We start from the raw sequence: 23,770 nt of genomic DNA, 5'->3' as shown, positions 1-23,770 counted from the left end.
GATCATGAATGGAATACTTTACAAAGAGAAGGAGAATATTGAAGACTTTGTCTAGAGGATCGCAAAATACGTGGGAGATGGGCAGATCCCCACTCAGAATTTCCCACGATGGATTTCTCCTACAATAAGCTTTTATATGAGAACAAGAACATGCGGCTCCTAGCTTATTGCTTGAATGCGTGCATGTTTGAAATAGCTGAGATGACTTAATGTAATTGAATTGCAGCTTACTTTGTCTTGAGTCAGACTGAGGACTTAGCATGACTGGCTTGAAAAGGACATGAACATTTCTGGCAGTCTTATTGATTTTCATGTGTGCTGGAAATCCTTGAAAACCACTTGAATTTTTAATGTGATGTTTTCAAGGTTTGAAATGTGCAGGGATTTTGGATAAAATGCTGGAAAATGCTTGAAGGTGTAACTGCATTACTTTCATAATAATTCTCTGACTGAATAGGGTGCTTTTCAGATAAAGAAATAAAATAAGTCTGAGAGAGCCTAATTGCTTTTTGCCTTTTGCACAAAATGAAATTGACTCTGCTCAAGCCTGGCTTTCAAAGGGAGAAGTTATTTGTCTAGCGATTGTTTGAATGTTTATTTATACTGGCTCAGCCAGGTTACATAAGATGCCACGTCTACTTACAGACAGGTAACACATTTTGAAACTTTGTTTTGTTCTCCTTTCTCACCCCTCTGTAGATTTCTATCACAAAACATAATTATTTTGGTTGTTTCTAGCACAATCACATCTAATTTAATGTGTATAAGAAATGAAATGGCACTGAGCTGTTTTAAAATGCATAATGAAATGAATTTGACTTTGGAAAAGGTGTAGGAACCCTGTTTCTATTATTGAAAGGGAAAACATTGATATTACACATGCTTGTCAACCACAGATTGTGATTTTTTTCTTTGTTTATGTTTTGAAAAAACATTTCCTGTACAGCCACATCCATATATAATTCTTTTGTTCTCTCTTTCTTGCAGGAAATTTTGCAAACTCATTTGCCATCGACCCTGTTCTTGGGACAATTACCGTTGCTAAGGAGCTCGATCGCAGCAGCAAGACCCAGTTTGAACTCACCGTTAAGGCATCTGACAACGGAATAACTCCACTGTCAACAACAGCTACTGTACACATTGTGGTAACAGTTTCTGACAATGCAGCCCCTAGATTCACTGAAAAGGAGTTCTCTGCAGAAGTCAGTGAATCAGCCCATCCAGGAAGTTTTGTCAGCTTGGTCACAGCTGTCAGCCAGTCGTCTGTCTTCTATCAAATAAAAAGTGGCAACATCAACAATGCATTTGATATAAACCCAAACTCTGGAGTGATTGTGACCCAGAAAGCTTTGGATTATGAGACCGTCCCTCAATACACGCTCGTCATACAGGGCACCAACATGGCTGGACTTGCCAGCAACACGACACTTCTGATTCATCTGAAGGATGAAAATGACAACGCTCCAATCTTCCTCCAGAGGGAATTCAAAGGAGTAATCAGCGAGTCGGCCCCCATCAACAGTGTTGTTCTGACCCGTGAAAACACTCCTTTTGTCATCCGTGCCTCTGATGCTGATTGCGACCAGAATGCCATGCTCATCTATCAAATTGTGGAACCTTTTGCACATAACTATTTCGCCATTGACTCAAGTACCGGAGCCATCAGGATCACAACAGCTTTGGATTATGAACAGAGGAGTGTTTTCCGCTTCACAGTCCAGGTTCACGATCTGGGAATGCCACGCCTGTTTGCAGAGACGGCGGCCAACGTGACCATTGAAGTAATTGATGTTAATGACTGCTCTCCAGTTTTTAGCCAAGAAGTGTACGAGACAACCGTTGTAGTGCCAACATACAAAAGAGTGGAAGTTATTAAGGTCAACGCTACAGACTCAGACTCTGGGCCTAACTCCAAACTTCTCTTCTCCATCTCTGAGGGAAATATTGGTGATAAATTTAAAATGGATCCAATCACAGGCATAATCTCTATCCAGAATGTCACGCAGCTCAGGAGCAGATATGAATTAAAGGTTAGGGTTTCTGATGGTAGATTTGCCACTGTTGCTACAGTGAAGATTAATGTGAAGGAAAACAAAGAGAGTAAGCTGAAGTTCACCAGGGAATCCTACAAAGCCTATGTCCAAGAAAACTCCTCTGAGAGGAAAACACTGGCAGTCATTGCTGCTGTGGGGAACCAGGTGAACGAGCCTTTGTTTTACAAGATTTTGAACCCTGACAGCAAGTTTGAAATCAGCCGCACATCTGGAGTAATCTCAACCTCTGGGATTCCATTTGATCGTGAGGCCCAGGACACATTTGATATAGTCGTTGAGGTCACCAGAGAGGACAAATCTGAAGACGGGGCTCATGTTCTAGTAACTGTGACAGTGGAAGACGTGAATGACAACAAACCTATGTTTGTGAACCTCCCCTATCACGCCCTGGTCCAGATGGACGCAGAGGAGGGCCAGGTCATCCGACAAGTCACAGCAGTGGATAAAGACATAGGCCCGAATGCAGATATCAATTATTACCTGAAGGAACACCAGGAACACTTCCAAATCAGCCCGTCTGGCGAAATCTCCCTCAAAAAGAAATTTGAGAAGGAGTCGCTTAATACAGACTTTGTAGTTGTTGTTATTGCAAAGGATAATGGAGAACCAGCACTCTCGGCAGAAGTAGAAGTGCCAATAACAGTAGTGAACAAAGCAATGCCTGTGTTTGAGAAGGCTTTTTACAGCATTGAAATCCCCGAAAACATTCAGCTGCACACACCTGTGCTTCATGTACAAGCCAATGATTCTGAAGGCCCTCGCATTGTGTACACGATCTCCGAAGGCGATCCTTTCAAACAATTCTCAATTGATTTCAACACAGGTGTAATTCATGTGATTCAGCCTCTGGACTTTGAGACACATCCAGCCTACAAGCTAAATGTGAGAGCCACAGATTCTCTGACTGGAGCTCACTCTGAAGTGTTTGTTGATATCATACTGGAAGATGTAAATGACAATGCCCCTGTGTTCCTCTCCAAGACCTACCATGCCAATATTTCGGAGGCATCTGTCATCGGCACATCAGTTTTGCAAGTTGATGCCAAAGATTTTGATACCGGTAACAACCAAGAAGTTTTCTTTCAGTTGGTTGAGGAAAAGGGGAAGAGTTCTGATTATTTCACTATCGACCGTGACACTGGCATAATCTCTACGGCTCAAGTTCTTGATCACGAGGAGGTCCAGCAGCACAAGCTGAGAGTCCGTGTTGTGGACGGAGGCGTTCCAGCCCTCTCTAGTGACGTCATTGTGACGATAGACGTTACCGACCTGAATGACAACGCTCCAGTATTCACAGAGCACACTTACAAAGCTACTGTTAGTGAACTGGCCCCACGTGGACACTTCATCACCCAAGTCCAGGCCTCCGATGCTGATAGCTCAGACTCAGATAAGTTGGAGTTCTCCATTATATCCAGCAACGAGGATCTGAACTTTTCCATCGACAAACACACGGGTGCCATTGTTATTTCAAACCACCGTCGGCCACATATGCAGCCTCTTTACAACCTCAATGTGTCAGTATCAGACGGTGTATTCAGAAGCTCAGCCCTTGTCATGATAACAGTTATTGGCGCCAACTTCCACAACCCCACCTTCTCTCAGGTGGACTACGTGGTAGAGCTTGTTGAAAACTCCCCTGTTGGCACTCTGGTAGCAGAAGCAAAGGCGACAGACGATGATGAAGGCATTTATGGACAAATAACATACCAGATTGTGAACGACTTTGCAAAAGACAAGTTCTCTGTCAATGAAAATGGAGAGATTTTCACTCTAGAGAGCCTTGATCGTGAGAATACAATTGAGAAGGTTATTCCTATTTCTCTCATAGCTAAAGATGGTGGTGGAAAAGTAGGCTTTTGTATAGTCAATGTAATTCTCACAGATGTCAATGACAATGCCCCACAGTTCAGGGCAGCCGAGTACAAAGCCACTATTGCATCAGATGCCCCGAGGGGAACCTCCGTGGTTAAAATCGCTGCTTCAGACATGGATGAGGGAAGCAATGCTGACATTGAGTATTCAATCGAAGCAGACGTTGAAAACGTGGAGGAGAACTTTGAAATCCACCCAACCACTGGGGTCATTGTAACCAAAGAGAGCCTCATCGGGCTGGAAAATGAGCTCTATGCGTTCTTTGTTAGGGCGAAGGACACTGGGAATCCACCCAAACATTCTGTTGTGCAGGTTTACATTCGGATTGTTACGCCAGAGACCCCAATTCCCAAATTCACTGAACCACATTACCGCTATACAATCGCTGAAGACCTTCCCATAGGAACAGAGATCGATGTGATTCAGGCTGAGAGTGAGCAGCCGGTCGTTTACAGCCTTGTGAAGGGCAACACTCCTGAGAGCAATGAAGACGAGGTGTTTGTTGTAGACAGAGACAGTGGAGCCTTGAAGCTTCAGAAAAGCCTCGACCATGAGACGACCAAGTGGTACCAACTCACTTTGCTTTCCCAAACCAAACACGAGAACTACGACGTAGTGGCATCTGTGAACGTGAACATCCAAGTGAAAGATCTTAATGACAACAAGCCCCTCTTTGAGTCTGACCCTTACGAGGCCGTCGTTGTGGAAAACCTTCCAAGCGGGACTCAAGTGATCCAAGTCAAAGCCAACGACCAAGACTCTGGAACCAACGGCCACGTTGTGTACAGCCTCGACCCCAAGCAGAACTCGCAGGAGATCTCCGAGCTGTTTGCCGTCAATAGTGAAACTGGATGGGTGACCACCTTAAAAGAGCTAGACCGCGAAAAGATGGAGAAATACACAATCGCTGTCGTAGCCACGGACCAAGGCGACAAAGTCCAACATGTTACCGGCACCAGAGTTGAGGTGACAGTCGCAGACGTGAACGACAACCCGCCCCGCTTCACTGCTGAGATCTACAAAGGCACAGTCAGCGAAGATGACCCTCCTCCCAGCGGGGTTATCGCCATCCTCAGCACCACAGACGATGATTCCGAGGACATAAACAAACAAGTGAACTACTTCATCACAGGTGGGCATTTATTATTTTGTGAAACAGATAATTAGTAAGCCCAGAGAGTTTACTCCCCACTCCTTTGTGTAACAGTTTTTCACAAACAGAGCTTAGGGGGGATTATCCATTTATGCCACTTAATATGACGATAATATCTCATCTTTGAAACATTACACAGTCCTATTATCTGTTAGGAGTTATCAGCTAATCTGCTGAACCTCAAGGCAAATATTTAGGTCATCAAAATACAAAAATGTATAATTATCTGAATAATGCTTTGAAATAAACGGGGGGAAAAAATATTTCCTCTGGTGCTAATTAGCAAGTATGAATAACTATGCCAAGTCTGGAAATATCATAAACCAGCACTCTCATTAGTACATGTACATTTTCTGTAGTTGTCAGGATTGCTTGTGTACCAAGTATATTTGAGTTTGAAGCCAGGATGAATATTTTATTAATTGATATTTAGTAGAATGTAGTTTATGATTCAGGACAGATCCTTATCCTTGTGTCTTTTTAATGACTCAGGCTGCGTCCTGCTTTCCTGCGTCTGAGTTGTTGATCATTCTGAAAGGGTATATTTCTTTTTAACACCAAACAGGAGGGGACCCGCTCGGCCAATTTGCCATCGAACACATTCAGAATGAATGGAAGGTCTCTGTCAGAAAGCCCTTGGACCGTGAAGAGAAGGACAATTATCTCCTTAACATTACTGCCAGTGATGGCATCTTCACTGCCAAAGCCACTGTGGAGGTCAAGGTGCTGGATGCCAATGACAACAGCCCTGTGTGTGAGAAGGTAAATTAATTTTTTTTCCTCAGTTTTTCAGCTCATAATTTCAGTTTGTTGTGCCTTTTTATCCATGGCATTCATTTTAATTTTTTTCCCTCTCCATTTTCCTCGTGCTCTGTCCGTCCCTCAGTCCTTATACAGCGAGAGCGTCCCAGAGGACTCTCCTGCCGGCAGGCTCATCTTGCAGGTCTCTGCCACAGACGCTGACATCCGCTCAAACGCTCATATCTCCTATGAGCTCCAGGGAGTTGGATCTGAATTGTTCATCATTGACGCCGATACAGGTGTGTGTTAACAGGAATGGATGCAAATGTGTATGTGAATGAAGAAGAGTATTGATTGACTGTGGTTACGTGGGGAGTGTAAATTTAGCAATACGTTTAATATTTATATATTTTTTTAAAAGCACAGTTTTTAATTTCTACCACAAGGGGGTTTTCTCATGTCAAAATAATAACAAAAGGATCATAGGAGTCGCTGTCTTCACTGTTAAAAAAAAAAAAAAACACTGTTGGCAAAAAATCTCTCTGACTTAAATCAGGCAGAATGCATGTTCACAGACAGGGCAATGTATTCAAATTTAATTCACGCTTGGTTTAGTCACATTTTCCAACTTCCTTACAATTAATAGGTGACCTCATGAAACTCACCATTAGCTTGATAACATAACAGATATCTGTGGGTTTGAAGATGGTCAAAATAGTAAGGGAAAATGTAAGTACACAAATCAACAAAATATGTAACAAATGTTGAGTTTTTCTTTTTTTGGACATTTTAATGGGAAAATGTTGCATATTATAAGTTTGAAAAAGTAGGGGTGGGAGTGTATTATGATTCATTTTTTACGATTCTTGAATCAATTTTTTGAATACTTAATCTATTTTGTCTTTATATAATTGACTAGCACATGGTCCCTTAGCTCAGTGCTAACACATAATTGGAATTCCCATTAGCATGCTAACAGAAATTAGCATTGCATTCACCGTAATGTTATCTCAAACTGATCCATTTTACTTCATATGTTTTGCATAAAACAACACGTGTGCTCCTGCTTAGAGGCATATATTTTCTTTACTATATGTTCTATATCTAATAGCTGCTGACTGTTTATAGCTAACTTAGTCCGCTCCTCTGCCTCCAACGCTTCACACTGAATAACTACAGCAACCTCAAGGGGTCAAAACTCTCATTTGTGCTTTGTGCAGTAATTTGGCCACAACATTTTATTTAACTTATTATTTTATTATAACGCTAGCTTGATGCGAAGGAACAGCTAAATGTGGCTCATGATATAAAGTGTCTAAAAGTGGTCTGGTGTTAAAAAAAGCAGACAAAATCGGATTATTGAATCACAATACTTGTGGAATGGCAATACATACACAAATCACCACAGGGTATCATGATAGTATCGAGTCGGGAAATAACTGTCCCAGCTCTATTAAATATGTATATAAAAAATATGTATAGAATTTTGTCCGCAGTAATTGAGTCAGATGGCATTCTTGCTGTGTTATCAGCAGGTTATTCTGAATATTTGGAAGCTGTATGTGGGACACTCGTGTTAAAAGTCTCTTGTGAAACACTCTTGGCCTCCTGCTTCAAACCTCAAAATCAAAAAGACAGCTCAGCATGACAGCAGTCTTACATTCAGCACTCTAAAGATTAGAGAATTCTGATCCCTCTGCAAAATGTTGGTGTTTTTTTTTTTTTTTTTTTTTATTTGTGTGTCTGTGTGAATCATTATTAGTGATGGAGGGAGGCAAACATGTTTTCTTGTGCCCAGTTGTTACTTACTTATTCATTTATAAAAGAGCCGAGAACATTTCCCCGCAGGGCAACTGAAAGACCCACAGTGGCACTAAAATACAGAGTTGCACACTTTAAATTGAATTTATGACTGCTATACTTCTCGCCTGCAAATAATTTCTTGTGGGAGACCCATCTTAAATCAGACATTCCATCTGGCTGCTGGGATGCAAAAAGAAAGAAGAAAGAAAAAAAAAACAGAAAAACAATGACGGTTAATCACCACCAACCTGATTTTAAAGTAAATGCAAAATAAAAGTGTGAATAAAAGGACAAAACAAACTAAGCCAGTAGATTTAAACAGATATACAACACATCTGCTGCTGCCTAGAATCCTGAAGTAAATTCAGCCTTGATACGCTGAGAGACTGACACCAAGGCAAACAATAAGACAACAATACCATCCAACTGTCTTTTGGCAACCCTTGATATTGAGTTACCAGCGGCGGTGCTACTGTTATGGAGAGGCTTTGTTATTTTTTTATTTCGGTGCAGACAAGTAGGATTATTGCAGATGAGGACTGCCAAGAGGGTCCGGGAGTTTTCCAGAGAGGTTGTGGTAATGTTGGCTGCCTCACATCCCAGGACACTTCCAAGCTGCTCTTAGCTGCCAACTCTGATGGGTTCCTTCATCAGGCCGCTCTGTTCGCTATTTGCTCCTTCCTGTTGTGCTTCAATTACTTATTTATCCCCCTCTTCTCTCTCTTAAAAGCCATTAGTTGTTTGGATGTCTTGTACTTGGTTAGCAGACAGTAGACGAGGGGGTTGCAGTGCTTTTGAGCGTACATGGTTTGTCTTCTTGTACATAAACTCAGTCTCTTGATTAACTGCTTACACAGATTTTATGTCTGTAAATTTAATGTTTTTTTATGTTGTTCTTTAAATATAAAATGACATCCATCTACTCCCCAGAGAGTGTGTGTGTCTCTGTGTATTTTGCTCAATGTCTTTCTGCTCATCTGCAGGGGAGCTGAAGACCTCACAGCCCCTGGACAGAGAGGAGCAAGAGGAGCACAGATTCAAAATGAGGGCGGTGGACGGAGGAGGGCGGTACTGCGAGGCCGACATCCACATCACCGTGGAGGACGTCAACGACAACCCGCCACAGTTCTCGTCTGATCCCTACACCATCACGGTCTTCGAGAACACGGAGACGGGCACATATGTGGCAAAACTGCTGGCAAATGACGTTGATACCGGTGAGTCCTCAGGCACAGTTCTGTAATGGTTTACAGTGACAACAGGGGCAGATTTACTACTTGGAGTTTTTGACAGTGGTAAACAGAAGAAAGATTTCTCAATTCTTGACACTCAACATCTCTCTTTCTGCCTGAAATGACGACTTTTCACTCAGGCAACTAGTTAACCTCATGAGTAAGTTGAAAGAGCTGTCTCTTGGTGACTTTTTAATGTCTCCAAAGAACACTATGAAAAGGGTCTTAAATGTCAGCATTCTCATCAGTTCATGAGCTTTTATGAATTTGGTTTTGGAAAGGCTAAAAAACTTTAAATAATCTATTGAAAAAAACTCTCTACAAATGCTAAATATCCTTTTTATTACACTCCAGTGCCCACTGATGTTACACTTGCCAAGCCATGATTGGACAATTGAAGTTCAGTCAGGAGACAATTAAAAAAAAAGGGATCTGATTTTGAAACCATTCATTTCACCACTTCCCCTATCAGGACATTTAAAAATTAAACGTTGATGTTAAATGTTGTGGTCCTGGCAGATGGCCATCCACCATTAAAAAAAGAGTCCGCATCCGCTCGTGGTTTCTGCCTGTTAAAAGGACATTTTTCTTCACCACAGTCAGCGTACGGCTTGACTCCACCGGGAAAGGTTGCGCCGCATTACGGCTGCACCACGTGAGCCGGAGCTCATTGCTGCCATTCTAGACAATGCTTGTGATTCCGCCAGCAGCGCCTCGCCGCCTCTCCGCTCCACTTCAAATATACGTCGAGTCTGTCTTTGATGGATGCCTGTCAGTCCGCACAAAGCAGATCGAGCAGGCAATAAAAGACCATAAAAACAAACAAACTATGTAACCTCGTTATCCATGGTAGAAGCCCAAAGAGCAAGGAAAGAGGACTAAATCAGCAAAATCTGAGCACATAAACATACTCAGGCGGGCAGAATGCTACGCTCCTGAAATGCTTCTGAAATGCTGCTGGTAGGGGCATGCAGCTGTGGAGAGGATGGATCAAAACCGTGGCGCAGATGTGCCCAGTGGAATCAGCAGGTTGGTATTTGCTCTTGGTTGGAACTATTTGGTTTGGTAAGAGTATCATCTACACCTGCTACATGTGAAAGTTCCTTGGGATACCGCCCTACAGCAGCCTTACTATACTGAAAAATTTCATGCAAAACTTCAGACTCCTCTATTGCTCATTATTGCTGTTACAAAATGTGCATTTTAGAAAACAGTATTTTCACAACTGCATCAGTTCACACTGATAATACCAACAAATTTGATTAGCAAACACTATTTTAGTGTTCCTAAGATATTAATGCTTGAAATGGCAAATTTTTTTACCTTGCAAACATTTTCCTAAACACGCCTCTATAATATCCCTAAAATGCACTTAATGGCAAACAAAAGCATCAGTCAAGTACACAAGAAAAAAGCTCTTCTAATTCAAGAACCTTTAAAGGGTATTCAGCATCGTGGTATACAGTATGCATATGCATCTTGGCTGAATGCTGACTCACAATGCACAGGTTATTATCTTTCCTTTATGCCCCAGCCGCATTACACTAAATGGCAAGAGGGAGGGATAACAAATGTGGGATTTCATGAATGATCAACCCCTCAAATTAAAAGCTCCATTACACTCTAATGAAATTCTTCTCTCTTCAAGCCGAATTCTCAGAAGGGCTGATTGCAATTTTCCATTTGCCTGGTGCAAAGCCACAGGGCCACATATTTATCTGAGGCGTCTTTACCTTTCAGTGAGCGTTGCCAACCACTTAGAGGCTCGCAGGTGGATAAGACCGAGAACTTAAACCACGTAGTTTAACAGCCATTTAAGCTCCTAGAGACTTAACTCAGGAAGCCAGCGGACCTGCCGCTCCAGATTACACCTTTAGTTTAGTGGAGCAGGACATTCTAGCCTGAAGAGCCTTTTAAGCGTGTTCACTATCAGAGAATCGACGCTCTCTCTTTCTATTTCCCCTTTTCAGTTGTTCATTTTCGCTGGACTGACAGCTTGACAGAATGAAAGGGATGCCAGAATCGGGTCCCTCAGAGTATAACGTTAGATGGTGAACGGAAAGAGCTGATATTAAGACATTTCTTCCCTGAGGCTTTGCTGGCACAAAATTTACTTCAAATCTTAAATATCAAGGATAAGGGTACTTGAAGGAGAGGTGGAGAAAAAAAGGTGCTCCCTGCCGTTTAGCCAGCGGCAATAATTATTTAGAGTTACACTGAGTGAAAGCAGAGGGGCATTTGATTAGTATTTCCCCCACATGTGAGCGTATCGCACACATCGAGAGTTCTTTTTTGTGTGTGTCTGTCTTGTATTTTTTGATTTAGGTGCAAGCTTGAAGCACAACGGGCAAATCCCAAGCAACGTGTAGAGTGAACAAGAAGAAATAGGCGTTGTAGCTTTGACCCAGTTCACCGAGGCTTCAGTCAACTGTCTCTGCAGCCAACCATCAAAATGTGAAGCCCTAATGCAACCCTCCTCCTCAGAGAAAAAAAGTTGCTTTATCCAACATTGATATTTGACTGCATATCTCTGTGAGGACTCATTCTTGGCACTAGCTGCTGTGTGCCACAGCCTCTGTGAGCTGCCTGCCCATTTGGCTGGAAGATGTCTGATACTTACCCACATCGCTGCTCCTCGGTTCAGCCTGCTGTTACAATCTCTGAAAGGCAGCACTTATCAGTGTGGAATGGTTATGAACCAGACAGACAAACAGACCCAAACTGGTGCCCTTGATCTTTGATAAACTAAAGTTATGCGACGAGTACACATTCCTCCCCGGATTCTGCTTTGTCCTTTATCACTCTGCCTGGACTGTAGTGTCTCTCTTTGCCCTCTGTTCTGCCTCGCTGTTGTTATTTTCTTCTTTTGATTTCTCATGTCGGACCAATGTGGAGGAATTTAATCATTTTCTTCTTTGTCCACCTTGGTGCTGCGCCAGATTCATACAAGTTCTCAGCAATCTTGCCTCCAATACTGCAGAGAAAGATGTCTTAAAGTACCATCTGTCCTCAGAATGAAATCTGTCCGTGTTGCTTTTAAGATCAGTGTGCAGTAAGCACATTTGCTTTTAGCAGTATTACAGAGATTTACACGAGTAAAGGTGCTCTACAACACTGCCTTTAATATAGGGTTGCAGCTAAGGATTTTTTTTATAAATATGCTGATCATTTTCTTGACTAATCACATAAAGGTCCAGTGTGTAAAGTTAAAGGGGACACCGTAGTTTCTTCTACATGCTTAGAACAGTTAAAAGAGAAAATGTAAAACGGCTGAATAATAATAACGTTGAGGTGCAGAAATTATTTAGAAAATACATGTTAAGTGATTACTAATAACAGAAACTTTTTTCACCTGTTGATTGTGGAGCTTACAGAGAACCGTACTGTTGCGTTTCTGTCTAAAACTACTCTTTAGATGATCATGAGCAAGATTTGTTAACTGCAGCTTGTTGTATTGGCGAATCCATGCCTTGACTTGGTGCGACAGTTCTTTGCAATGCATCAACGCACATTATGCAAACTGACATACTTCCTTAATCAACGATTTCCCTTATGTCGACAAATGGCTGCAGACATACTATCCACTAGATGTCACTAAATACACACTGGTCCGTTTTTTTTTTTTTTTTAATTATTACATAATTTTTATGATTTTCGATAGCCCATGATAATGTAGTTAGATTGTATTAAAGTTTCCAATTCACTTTATATCAATCAACAAATCATTCCTGCTCTACTGTGATATTAAATATTCCAGCCACCGGACTGAGATGAGCATATAATCATAAACATATGTGTCTGAGGCGATACAGCCAATCCAGATTCAGCCCAATTCACTTAACCGCCATTTAAGCAATTGTCTCAAGGATGATCAGACCAGATAAAAGTTATGGGAAACCATATAAGCAGGGCTCCCCCTGGTAGTCTCTCCAGCACGATAATGAGATCCACGGAGGATGAGGGCACTTACCTGATAAATGGGAATATAATAGCGTATTCCAAATGGGGGCCACCTGCAGAAAGGCATTATGATTATTATTGTGATCCGTCTCTGTCTTGTTGCTGGGAGCGTCTTGCTAGTGGGAGGACATGAGTTATGAGGACGGCATGGATTAGACATTTACAGCTCCTGTTTATCAGAGGCTGTGTGAAAGATGGATGTTTTGAAACGAGAATAGAAAGCGATGATTTTAATCATTCAAGAATCAATACGTCAATATAAGAATCAATATGCATGTTCACGCCCTGTGCTTAAAGGAGCGTTTCTCCCGATGTGGCCATTAATCTTATGGTTGAGGATAACATTTTACTCACCAGCTTAATTGTTGAGATGTGGGTAGTGAGACAAGACAGACATCAACAGACAGACAGTCTGAAAGGTATTACATTTCATAACGAACAGGCTTGACTGTCAAAACAACAAAAATGAGATTCATGTTGCAAAATAACCATCAGTTGTCCTTTGTCTGTCATTCCAGGTCTCAACAGCGACATTCTCTACTCACTGGTCGATTCTGCAGATAGCTTTTTCACCATTGACGAGCACACCGGCGTAATAAGCCTGGAGCGTCCCCTGGACCGCGAGGTGCAGTCTACTTATGAGCTGAAGGCTCGCGCCAGTGACCAGGGCTCCCCACGCCTCTTCTCGCTGTGCCAGGTGGTGATCTCCGTCCTGGACATCAACGACAATCCGCCCGTGTTTGAGCACCGTGAATACACAGCGACCGTGTCCGAGGACGTGGCGGTGGGCACACAGCTGCTCAGAGTGCAGGCGGCCAGCCGCGACACGGAGGCCAACAGCGAGATCTCTTACAGCATCATCAGTGGCAACGAGCATGGCATGTTCAGCGTGGACCCACGCACAGGTATGACATTTCTTTAATATATTAATTTATCTTCTTACCTTTTCTCTTAGCTTTTTTATATACTACCTCTAATCTAATTACATTAAATACTGAATTCTAAAAATAACTTTTGATCCTTTGTTACCATATGAAATCAAGTACCTTGCTGAGTTTTTGACAATTAGTAGCTCTGTGGTCCATTGTTCTAAGTGGATCCGGGGTGCAAAATTAAGCTTTTTGTCCATTAGCCAAATGCCTTGTGAATGTTCAAATTTTAGCAGCCACTCAATAGAATTACCATGATTTTTTTCACTGGTGCCCTGAGTAGACCCCTGTGTGTTTCTGTGTAGTTGTACTCAATTTCTACAGCAGGTTGGTTTCTCTGTGAAATTGGATGAAAAAAGTCTGTTTATGTTTTTTTAGCTAAAGTTACTAATTTTTACGGTATATTTTGTGGTTATTATGGTGGAAACACTACCGCTTTTGTCCACGGAGCATCCAAAATCAATAAGGCATGAAAGCTCCTTTTAGCTTTAACAGCACTACTATCCTTGTATGGATGTGATATGATTGCTATCATTGTTGTTTGGTCTGCCTTTGTTAAAAAGAACTGACGTATGGGACGCTGATGGGAGTTAATAGGTGCCTGTTTCGGAGCTAACAAATTGCATTATATTGGATTACATTGGTGCATAGACTCGCCAGTCCCCGTTCCAGCATTTTAGGCTGCATTTCCAATCCTGATACAAGTATTGGATCAATTGGAACAAACAATCAAAAAGTGGCAGCATTTTTAAGAAATCCCAGACATCTCATACTATGTGTGGATTTTTAGAAATAAAAACAAATGAAACTCACAGCAAACTGTGTTCAACCATCATTGAATTTCACTTGAATTTCAAAAACAACACACTGTTTTGTCTCGGGCTGAACTGCGATTGGCCGGCTGCATCTCTGCAACACGACACTAGTAGCCTATTTGTGTTCTTACAAATAGGATACTGTTCTCTTGTCTAGCTGCAAGCAGTAACGCAAGTTGAAGCAGCTGAGTCAAGCATAAAAGTTTTGAATTTCAAATGAGAGCCAATGATGGATGACTATTTGAATTCTGGTTTGTGGTGAATTTCAGCCAGCTGACAAAGTTACAGCAGGAGCAGAAAAGGGAATGACTTACTTTTTAATATATTTATGTATGTTTTTATATAACATATCGATATTAGAGTGTGAATTCATGACCTGCCTCTCTGACTTTCTGCTGTCTTTTTGTCCTCAGGCGACATCTTTGTTATTGAGCCGTTGGACTACGAGGTCTCCCATGAATACTACATCACTATAGAGGCTACAGATGGCGGCTCACCACCGCTCAGCGACATGGCCACTGTGAACATCAACCTGACTGATGTCAATGACAACAAACCTGCCTTTAGCCAGGACATTTATACAGCTGTCGTCAGCGAGGACACAGAGCTGGGAAAGACCGTTTTGGCGGTAAGAATATACTTACTATCATTAGGAACATGTTTAGAAAAATAACACTTATGTATTTTTCATCTCTTTCTTCTCTTAACTTTCCTTCATTTGCTCGTCTTCTCACTCAGTCATTCTTTTTCTCCCTCACAGCCTCTTTCCTCTCTGCCCATTACTCACCGCATACACTATCACATATCTGCACCTGTGGCAAATCACCATCTGGTGGCACAGCTAAATTAGGACCAATGCTCTTCATGCTCACTGCACCCCTGTTCGCGTGCATTATCTGACACACATGCTGAAACCGTTTAATTGAAAGGCATTTGACTCATTAAGCCCCTATCCAAGATAAGGCATTTTCTGCCTTTTGCGTATTACATTTTCACTCCATCTACCTCTCACCCACCCCTCCCCATAAAAACCTCAGCTTATGGTCATTTATCTGTGTGTCTAATGTACCTGAATATAAATTATCCATCAGAAAATTAGATTTTAATACCTGCCATTGTCTCGTACTTGTAAATCTTCTCTGTCTGCTGATTTCCCCTGGGGATGCCTTTCAATATGTGATGGTTGGTGGGTTTTAAGACTGTGTGTGTGTGCGTGTGTGCGTGTGTGCGTGTGTGCGTGTGCGTGTGTGCCTGCATGCGTGCGTGTGTGCGTTTGTGCTGCAGGAGAGTGAACAGGAAAGAAAAGGTTATATGCATCAGTATGATGTTGCGATAGTAGGGCTGCAGCTGACAATTATTGTGTTTATAAATCATTTTCTTGAGTCTATAAATAGTCACAAATGTCAAAATGACATCTTGTTTTTTCTTAAACCCAAAGATATTCTTATGACTGATATACTCTACTGTGGTATAAAACAGAGAAAAACAGAAAATTCTGACACATTGGAGAAACTGGCACTTTGCTTGAAAAATCACAACAATTTAAATATTATTAAAATAGTTGCTGATGAATTTTCTGTCAGTTGACATGGTCATATCAAACCAAAAAAAATCAAAGGAATCAATTGGTACCCACCATGTCATGCTAGCTTGTCTGATTCCTTTGCAAAATACCGCTCCAGTAAGGCTCAGTTGTGGTGAATGAAAAACTGGCATGCAATTTTTAAAGGAATTCCCGGAGGTGTTCACTGCCAAGAAAAACATTTGGAGATTCTTGCAGAAATCTCCAAAAATTTCAAAAGATTTTGATATAAAGTCAAAGTATTTTCTGTGGTGTTGCTCAAGGTTTTTGTGTCTTAACGGTATTTTCTCAAGTCGTCAAAAATGGTTGCACTAAATCTGTTTTTAATAAATCATATCAACCCAAAAACTGCTTCAACTATTTATGAGACATGATGAAATATCATGGGAATGGACATCATATACCTCTATCATAATGTTCCAGGCCTCTAAACACTAAACTTTCAGAACAGGAATACTCTCCTGCAGAAAGCACAAAGTTTATTACAGATTTATGACCAGAAAAAATTGACGCACAGCTGAGCTGTATCTCAAATTAATGAATTAATGCTCCTGGAGTTAAAGCTCCTGAAAAAGTTCATGTCAAATCCAACATTTTTCTCTCTTACAGCTGAAGTTGTATAATGGATTCAGCTGATTCTGATAACCGATTATTACCTGCTTCTCATGGCTGATACCGAAAAGATAACCAGTAATTTCACATTTTTGTATTTTAAAAAGAAGTTCATATAACCTGTAGTTAATGCACACCTGAGGGTAAGAAAGACTGTGATCAAACCAATTCAAACAGACAACAAAAACAAAGAACAGTTGTGACTCACCAAATATTCATTCATTTTTTTATAATATGCTATATATATGATGACGAACTACTTTCTTGCTACGGTAGAAAGAACTTATTTCTTACATGAAAATGCTCACAACAAGGTCTGTGGATTATCTTGAGTCACCAGGTCATGACTTCTGGAAAGAGACATTATTTTTAAAATGTATTTTTTTGGCACTTTGAGCACCACAACCTGAGTATCATTAAGTCCCATTATATTCAAGATCTCCAAAACCCTGCAACTCACACCAAAACTGTCCAGACAGATAAGTTGCACTAGAAGTCAGAGGATTTCGGGGTTATCTGTCCCTTTAAAACTAAAAACATTAAACTGTAATCAGAAGGCATCTTTCGGGGGTTGACGATTGATCTTTGTTTTGATTGATTTGCAGGTGATTGCTGAGGACTCTGACGGTCCCTCTTTTGATCACGTGCGGTACTCCATCGTGGACGGTAACCAAGGCAGTCCCTTCACCATCGATCCGCTCAGAGGAGAGCTGAAAGTTGCTCGCCAGCTGGACAGAGAGCGAGTAAGAGATTGGGCAGATACAATGCTGACTGTACACATAGACTTTAATCCACTGAGCAGCTAATTGCACTCTATGCAGAATCCAATCAGAGTCATGTCAGGCCTAATAGGAAAGCTTGTTTACTGATCTCTGCTGCATTATTGCTTACAAAAGCAGCTTCGCCTATGTATGTATGGTAATTCACTCTGTTTTTCTCAGACTTCAGGCTACACTCTGATGGTGGTAGCCGCAGACAACGGGGTGCCCCCTCTCTCCAGCAGCGCCATGATCAACATCGACATCTCGGACGTCAACGACAACCCTCCGCTTTTCTCCCAGGCCAACTACAGCCTCATCATCCAGGTGAGAGGAGGGGAAAGTGGTCAGCGTAGATGGGTGATTAGAAGGTGGAGAGGATGAGAACGAGGTAGATGGGGAAGGGAGAAAGAGAGGGGGGAGGTGCAGAGGTGGGGGATTGCAGTGGACACAGAGAGAGGGATTAGCAGGGAGAAATAATGGGAGACTGTGCGACCAGAATGTCAAGAAGCAAGTAGGAGGATGGAGCAAGAACAGAGGTAAGGACGAGGGAGGAAGAAGGGGGAGTGAGGGAATTGTAAGACAGAGGCTGCATCTTAAGTATAAGAATGCAGATAAGAGATGGAAGGAGACTGTAAGGCAGGACTGATGGAGAGTGGGAATGTGCAAGATGCTAAGCTGATAATAGATGGCAGACTGGGGTAAAGGGGAAAAGTGTAAGAATGAGAAATAACTGCACCTGTATTCTAGTTTAGGAGATCAAAAAAGAGAACAAAAAAAGATTCCAAAGGAAAGGCAAGAAGATGATTCATTTCCAATTTTCCTGTCTGTTTAGAAAACTGAAAAAGCAATTTATGAGATACTGCGAGGAGGCGCGGTACACATTGCACACAGCTCAAGCACTTCAGGATGAAACATTGTTTTGCCTCCGAAAAAATCCTGACTGGCTTTATTTTACTCACTATGTGGAGCCTTGATCAAAGTGAAGCAAAAAAGAAAATCACACTAAAACAGAACAAGAAAGGGAAAAAAAAACAGTACACATACTGTACACAGCAGCAGGAATATCAAGAGATTTCTCTCAACACTAGAGAATAAAAGTGAGCTCTGAGTCAGGGACTTGAAAGAATCAACAGACAGGACGGAGCTGACGCTCATTCGGGGGACACTAAAGACAAAAGACAAAGCCTTTGCTGTGAAACTGACAAGTTGCCTTTTACTGGGACTCATCTGAAGCCTCACTACAACATTTTGGATGAGGACGACTAATACCAGCACCAGATTTAAGGGCCAGTCCATCTGCCTCCTTTTTTGGGTTTTTCAAATGGGATCGCCCACTCAGCAGTTAGCTATTTGCATGTAAGTACACTTATCAGAAGCTAAAGAATGATTTAAAAACCTTAAAAAGTATAATAATAGACCCATCCATTAATAACAGTTGAAGAAGATGAAGACATATTTTTCTATTAAAGCAATCGATCAAATGACAGTGTGTGGTGTTGTCCGTAGTGTTAAACGCTCTGGTAATTATTACCCGTCTGTCAGGTCATTCTTTTGGTTTTCTTGCCCTCAACTTGACTGATAACTGATCTCAGCAAAAAGCACTAAAGACCATAGACCGCACAAAGCATGAATGTAGTCTCTGTGGTGTCACCCATACGTTTCTGGAGAGCCTTTGTGAAGCTGTCAGTGTGATGGTTCCAGTCTTTGCCATCTTGGCCTGTCTCCACCTAACTCCAGGCTAGTCCAAAAATTAGCAAAGAGGTGGAGCGTTGCTGGAGCTGAGGCAGGCCGAATAAAGTAGCTACCAGGCAGCAGGCCACCTGTGACGTCACTCAGAGTGGATATGCCCTTAATCACGCATAAGTCCTTAATTATTATAATTTCAAAAGAGTTCTATAAAATGAACAATTTTTTTGTATCAGGTTGTAAACATGTTTATCTCTGGTGTTGACTCACATATGGACACAACCTCAAGTGGCCATATGAGGAACTGTGTTGTTTTTGCCACTGTGTTAGCTTAATTTTTAAACAACAGAGGTTGCTTTTTGTGGAAAATAACACTGTATGCTACCTGACCCGCATCAAACAGCAGTCAAAGTTAGCAGCTAAACAGTGGAACATTTAGCTAATAAATATATTTGCCTCAGGAGTTGGTGGAGACCAAGACGGAGCTAAAAGAGGAATGAATATTGGACTTGAATTTGTCAGGTGGACACAAATATGCTGCTGTCTAAATAAACAACTGTTTGCAACAAAGTTCACCATGACAACATGTCAGTTTTGTGTTCACATTGTGTTTCTGCTGCTCCCAAGTGGCCAAAACATCAGTCCTTGCAGGTTAAATTAAAACAGACAGGAGGCCAAAATGTTAACAAGTTATACTAAACAGTTTTTCCATTTTCAGCTGGATAAAAAGTCCATTCAGTCAGCGTTATGTTGTCTCCCCTGATGTGGGTGCAGAGCTGAACACATTCCACCATCAAACATCATAGAACTGAAGAGCATCAGGAGAGCCACCTCCTCTCACCACGAAATATTAAACGCGCCTCTCTCGTATCCCACAGGAGAACCGACCAAAAGGCACAAGTGTTCTTCAACTCACCGTAACCGACCGGGACGCTTCGCACAACGGCCCACCTTTCACCTTCGCCATCGTGGATGGGAACGAGGGCGATGCTTTCCACATCAATCAGCAGGGAGCTCTAGTGGCCGTGGGGGCGCTGAATAGGAAAAGTAGAGAACACTACCTACTTCAAGCGCAGGTGAGTCACAACACCGAGAAGAAACCACAGTTGAGAGGTTATATTGATTTAACCGTCAAGCCAGAGCGACCCGATCTATTTGTCTTTCCCTCTTTTCCCTCTCTGTACCTTTTCTCTGTCATGCTCACTCATTTCTTTCTCATCTTTTCCCAAACTAGTCAACATTGCATGTGTGTGTACTCTGAATAAAGCTTTTCCCCTTGTTAACAACTGTATATAAGATGCAGAATTGAAATCAGCATCAGTGAGCATCTCACAGTGGAATCATAAATCAAAGACATTTGCTTTGAGTTGGCGTGATCACGTGTGCTGCTGGGTGTTGATGTGTCACCTTAGAGGAAAGAACAGAGGAAAAAAAAACGAGTGGGCAGATGGGATATGAAATGTAAGTGTGATGTCTTGTTACACACGAGATGCACACTCAGATTTGAGTCAGAGTGTTTTTTTTTTTTCCTGGACGAGCTGATGACCATCCGTGTGAAATGTGTGAATGTTAAAACGCACGATCTGAAGATGCGTTTGTTGGCTTTAATATCCAGTGCATCTACAGAGTGCAGCTGCTGTCAGCTCAGGGTTAACAGGGGAAGAGCTTGATTGCCCTCTGCTGTTGGAAAAGATAAAACCTCCACAGTATCTCCTCATGCATGTGTCTCTTTCTGCTTCCTCTTGTTCAGGTGTCAGACAGCGGCAAACCTCAGCTCTTTTCCACCGCCTTCATCAGCGTACGCATCATCGAGGAGAGCGTATACCCTCCTGCCATCCTTCCTCTGGACATCTTTGTCACCACCGCTGGCGATGAATACCCTGGAGGCGTCCTGGGCAAGATCCACGCCACTGACCAAGACATCTACGACACTCTCACCTACAGCCTCGCCCCCTCTTCTTCCTCGTCCTCGGACGAGAGCGGTGCCATGTTCTCAGTTTCCGCGTCTGATGGGAAAGTTATTGCCCTGCGACCGCTCGATGTGGGCCACTACCCGCTCAATGTGACGGTGACTGACGGGCGCTTCACCACGGCTGCCGATGTCACGGTGCATGTCAGGCAGGCAGCTCGTCAGGCTCTGGACAACTCTATCGCAGTGCGCTTTGCAAATATTGCTCCTGAGGAGTTTATCGGGGACTATTGGCGCAACTTCCAGAGAGCACTAAGAAACATCGCTGGAGTTCGAAGAAGTGAAGTGCAGTTAGTGAGCCTGCAGCCCTCAGAGCAGGGAGATCTGGATGTGCTGCTGACCCTGGAAAGATCTGGCAGCCCCTACCAATCTCAGGAGGTACGAGCGGCCATGATTTTATGTTTCGAAATGTAGAACCTTCCTTCCAGTCCAAGGAGGTCTGTTGTTTAAGCTCCAGGTTTTATGTTTTAGGCTGCAACAATCATCAATCCATTAAATGTTTAGTCTATAAAGTGTCAAAATTTCCAAGAGCTCAAGATGATGTCTTCAGATTACTTATTTTGTCCAACCAACAGTCCAGAACTACAGTTTGCGGTGGCATAAAAAAAAGGGAAAAGCTGAAAATCCTCACATTGTCACTCATCAAAATAGTTGCATATTAATTTCCTGTCTGCTAAAAATGAGATAATTATCTTTAGGGCCACAGAGAAATATTTTCATTAAAGTAGTGTAGTCTAGAAAAATCAAAACATTATGACAAATGGTCCTCACACATAAGTTTCCCAAAGACCAATGTGACATCTTTACATTTCTCATTTTGTCCCATTAAGCTGAGGGCACAATATTTTTTATTTTTTTTTGTAATGATTCTGGAAATTACTTTCTAGATGAAAAGCCTAATTTCATTTAAAAAGAAAAAGTGTCCATTAGAATTTCCCAGAGCCCAAGGTGACATCTTACCATCTTTCCAAACTCAAAATGTATTCAGTTTCTATCATGCATGTCAAAGAAAAACATCAAAACATCACATTTGTGAAGCTGGAACCAGCAAATATTTGACCATTTTTATTGGCAGAGTTTCAGTCTACAGGCCTACATCAAGTAAAATTGCGACTGATCGACAAAGATGTTTTGGTTCCTTTATAGTTTCTGAGCTTTGTAGAAACTGTGCTTAAAAATCACTTAGATGCTTAAATGATTATCAACATAGTTTCAAGTTAATTTCTGTCAATCAGCTAATTGATTAAATTGTTTTAGCTCTGCCTGTGAATGTTTTCTCCTAATAAATGACCTCAACCATTTATCAAATATCCAAATTGTTTCTGATTGATTTTCTGTCATTTGACTAATCATTTCAGCATTGATCCCCTTTATCGAATTTCGGTGCTCTTGCTTCAATTGTCTTCAGGTCGTCTTCCGTAAGCTGAACTCCTCTGCAGCTGTGATCGAGGAGATGACCGGGGTTCGGATTGTGCGTGTGGTGCAGAAGCTGTGTGCAGGCCTGGACTGCCCGTTGCGTTTCTGCGATGAGGTCATCTCCCTGGATAAGACCGCCATGTCCACTCACAGCACGGCTCGCCTCAGCTTCGTCACTCCGCGACACCTGAGGACTGCAACCTGCCAGTGTGAAGGTAGACTGATCGCACCTCATATACACACAGATGGAGGCGCATTTACACATTTATCATCTGTTAGAGGCTCCCATTCTGAGGGAAAGTGTGTCTGCATTCAGGTGGCAGATGTCCTGTGGTGAACAACCTGTGTGACAACAGCCCCTGTCCTGAGGGGATGGAGTGTGTGGCAGATCTGAGAGAGACAGCGTACAGCTGCGTGTGTCCAGAGGGCAAAAAGGGCAAATGCTCCGGTAAGACCACCCACCTCTTAATCTGTTTCCCAGATATCGTTACTCCTCACACAACCTCTTCTACTGCAGGCTTCGTACAAAGTATTGAAAGTTTGGAAAATGCTAAACTTTAACAGTTTCAGCTCCTTGAAAAATGCTTGATTTTCAAAATAATCTGGTGTTTAATATATATAATTAGTCTTTTAATATTTTAATACTTTTAATATTTGAAATGGAACAGTCATATTTGTCATCAATAGTTAAAGTCCTCTGTTGATCCCTCAACCTGGAAATTAAATAATCATGATCAAAACTCAATCAAAGTTAACATGAACAACTGGTAAAATAAACATGACCATATACATAGATTGCTGTGGGTATAAAGGAATTTGCAGATGCATTTACATTAATAATTTGGATGTGATGATAAAGGCACTGAGAGTCTTAAAAACTTTTGGTTTTGGTATCTTAAAAGTAGTGTTGCACAGTGCACCAAAATTTAGGTACATTATAGATACTTTGATACCAAAAAACAGTTCATTATCTGATTTTTGCCTTGTGCAGTTTTGCACGAGGTTTGCTTGTAAACGGCCTGTTGGTAGAATCAGGGTTTATTTTAATAATACATGGGCATTGCATATGGCAGGTCTTTAATACAGAATATATTAACATTTGACCCAGTAAATCTAACTATAGATTAGCAATTTTGTGTTCATATGCAGGAGATTAAAAATGAAATAGTTAAGATTTTATTG

At 41.8% G+C, this 23,770-nt stretch overlaps 1 protein-coding gene across 8 annotated transcripts in view; it reads left to right on the top strand.

Moving 5' to 3' along the window:
• The window catches only part of fat1a (FAT atypical cadherin 1a), a 103,530-nt gene that overhangs the window by 68,053 nt on the left and 11,707 nt on the right, over window positions 1–23,770 (top strand). For all 8 annotated transcript variants that reach the window (XR_014769831.1, XR_014769830.1, XM_084715050.1 and 5 more), the window contains 12 exons: window positions 988–5,061; window positions 5,648–5,844; window positions 5,969–6,122; window positions 8,610–8,843; window positions 13,337–13,723; window positions 14,976–15,190; window positions 17,362–17,499; window positions 17,698–17,841; window positions 20,082–20,279; window positions 20,954–21,550; window positions 22,581–22,803; window positions 22,905–23,036. Coding sequence is in view for 6 of the 8 variants with exons in the window: in XM_084715050.1 (XP_084571176.1) it covers window positions 988–5,061; window positions 5,648–5,844; window positions 5,969–6,122; window positions 8,610–8,843; window positions 13,337–13,723; window positions 14,976–15,190; window positions 17,362–17,499; window positions 17,698–17,841; window positions 20,082–20,279; window positions 20,954–21,550; window positions 22,581–22,803; window positions 22,905–23,036 (6,693 nt within the window). In the remaining 2 variants the exon portion in view is untranslated. The remainder of the gene's footprint in view (window positions 1–987; window positions 5,062–5,647; window positions 5,845–5,968; window positions 6,123–8,609; window positions 8,844–13,336; window positions 13,724–14,975; window positions 15,191–17,361; window positions 17,500–17,697; window positions 17,842–20,081; window positions 20,280–20,953; window positions 21,551–22,580; window positions 22,804–22,904; window positions 23,037–23,770) is intronic.

The sequence above is a fragment of the Lutjanus erythropterus genome, chromosome 3, assembly GCF_056507025.1.
Source record: "Lutjanus erythropterus isolate fLutEry1 chromosome 3, fLutEry1.hap2, whole genome shotgun sequence".
In the NCBI taxonomy this organism is placed as follows: Eukaryota; Metazoa; Chordata; class Actinopteri; order Lutjaniformes; family Lutjanidae; genus Lutjanus; species Lutjanus erythropterus.
This window is presented reverse-complemented; position numbering and strand designations above follow the sequence as displayed.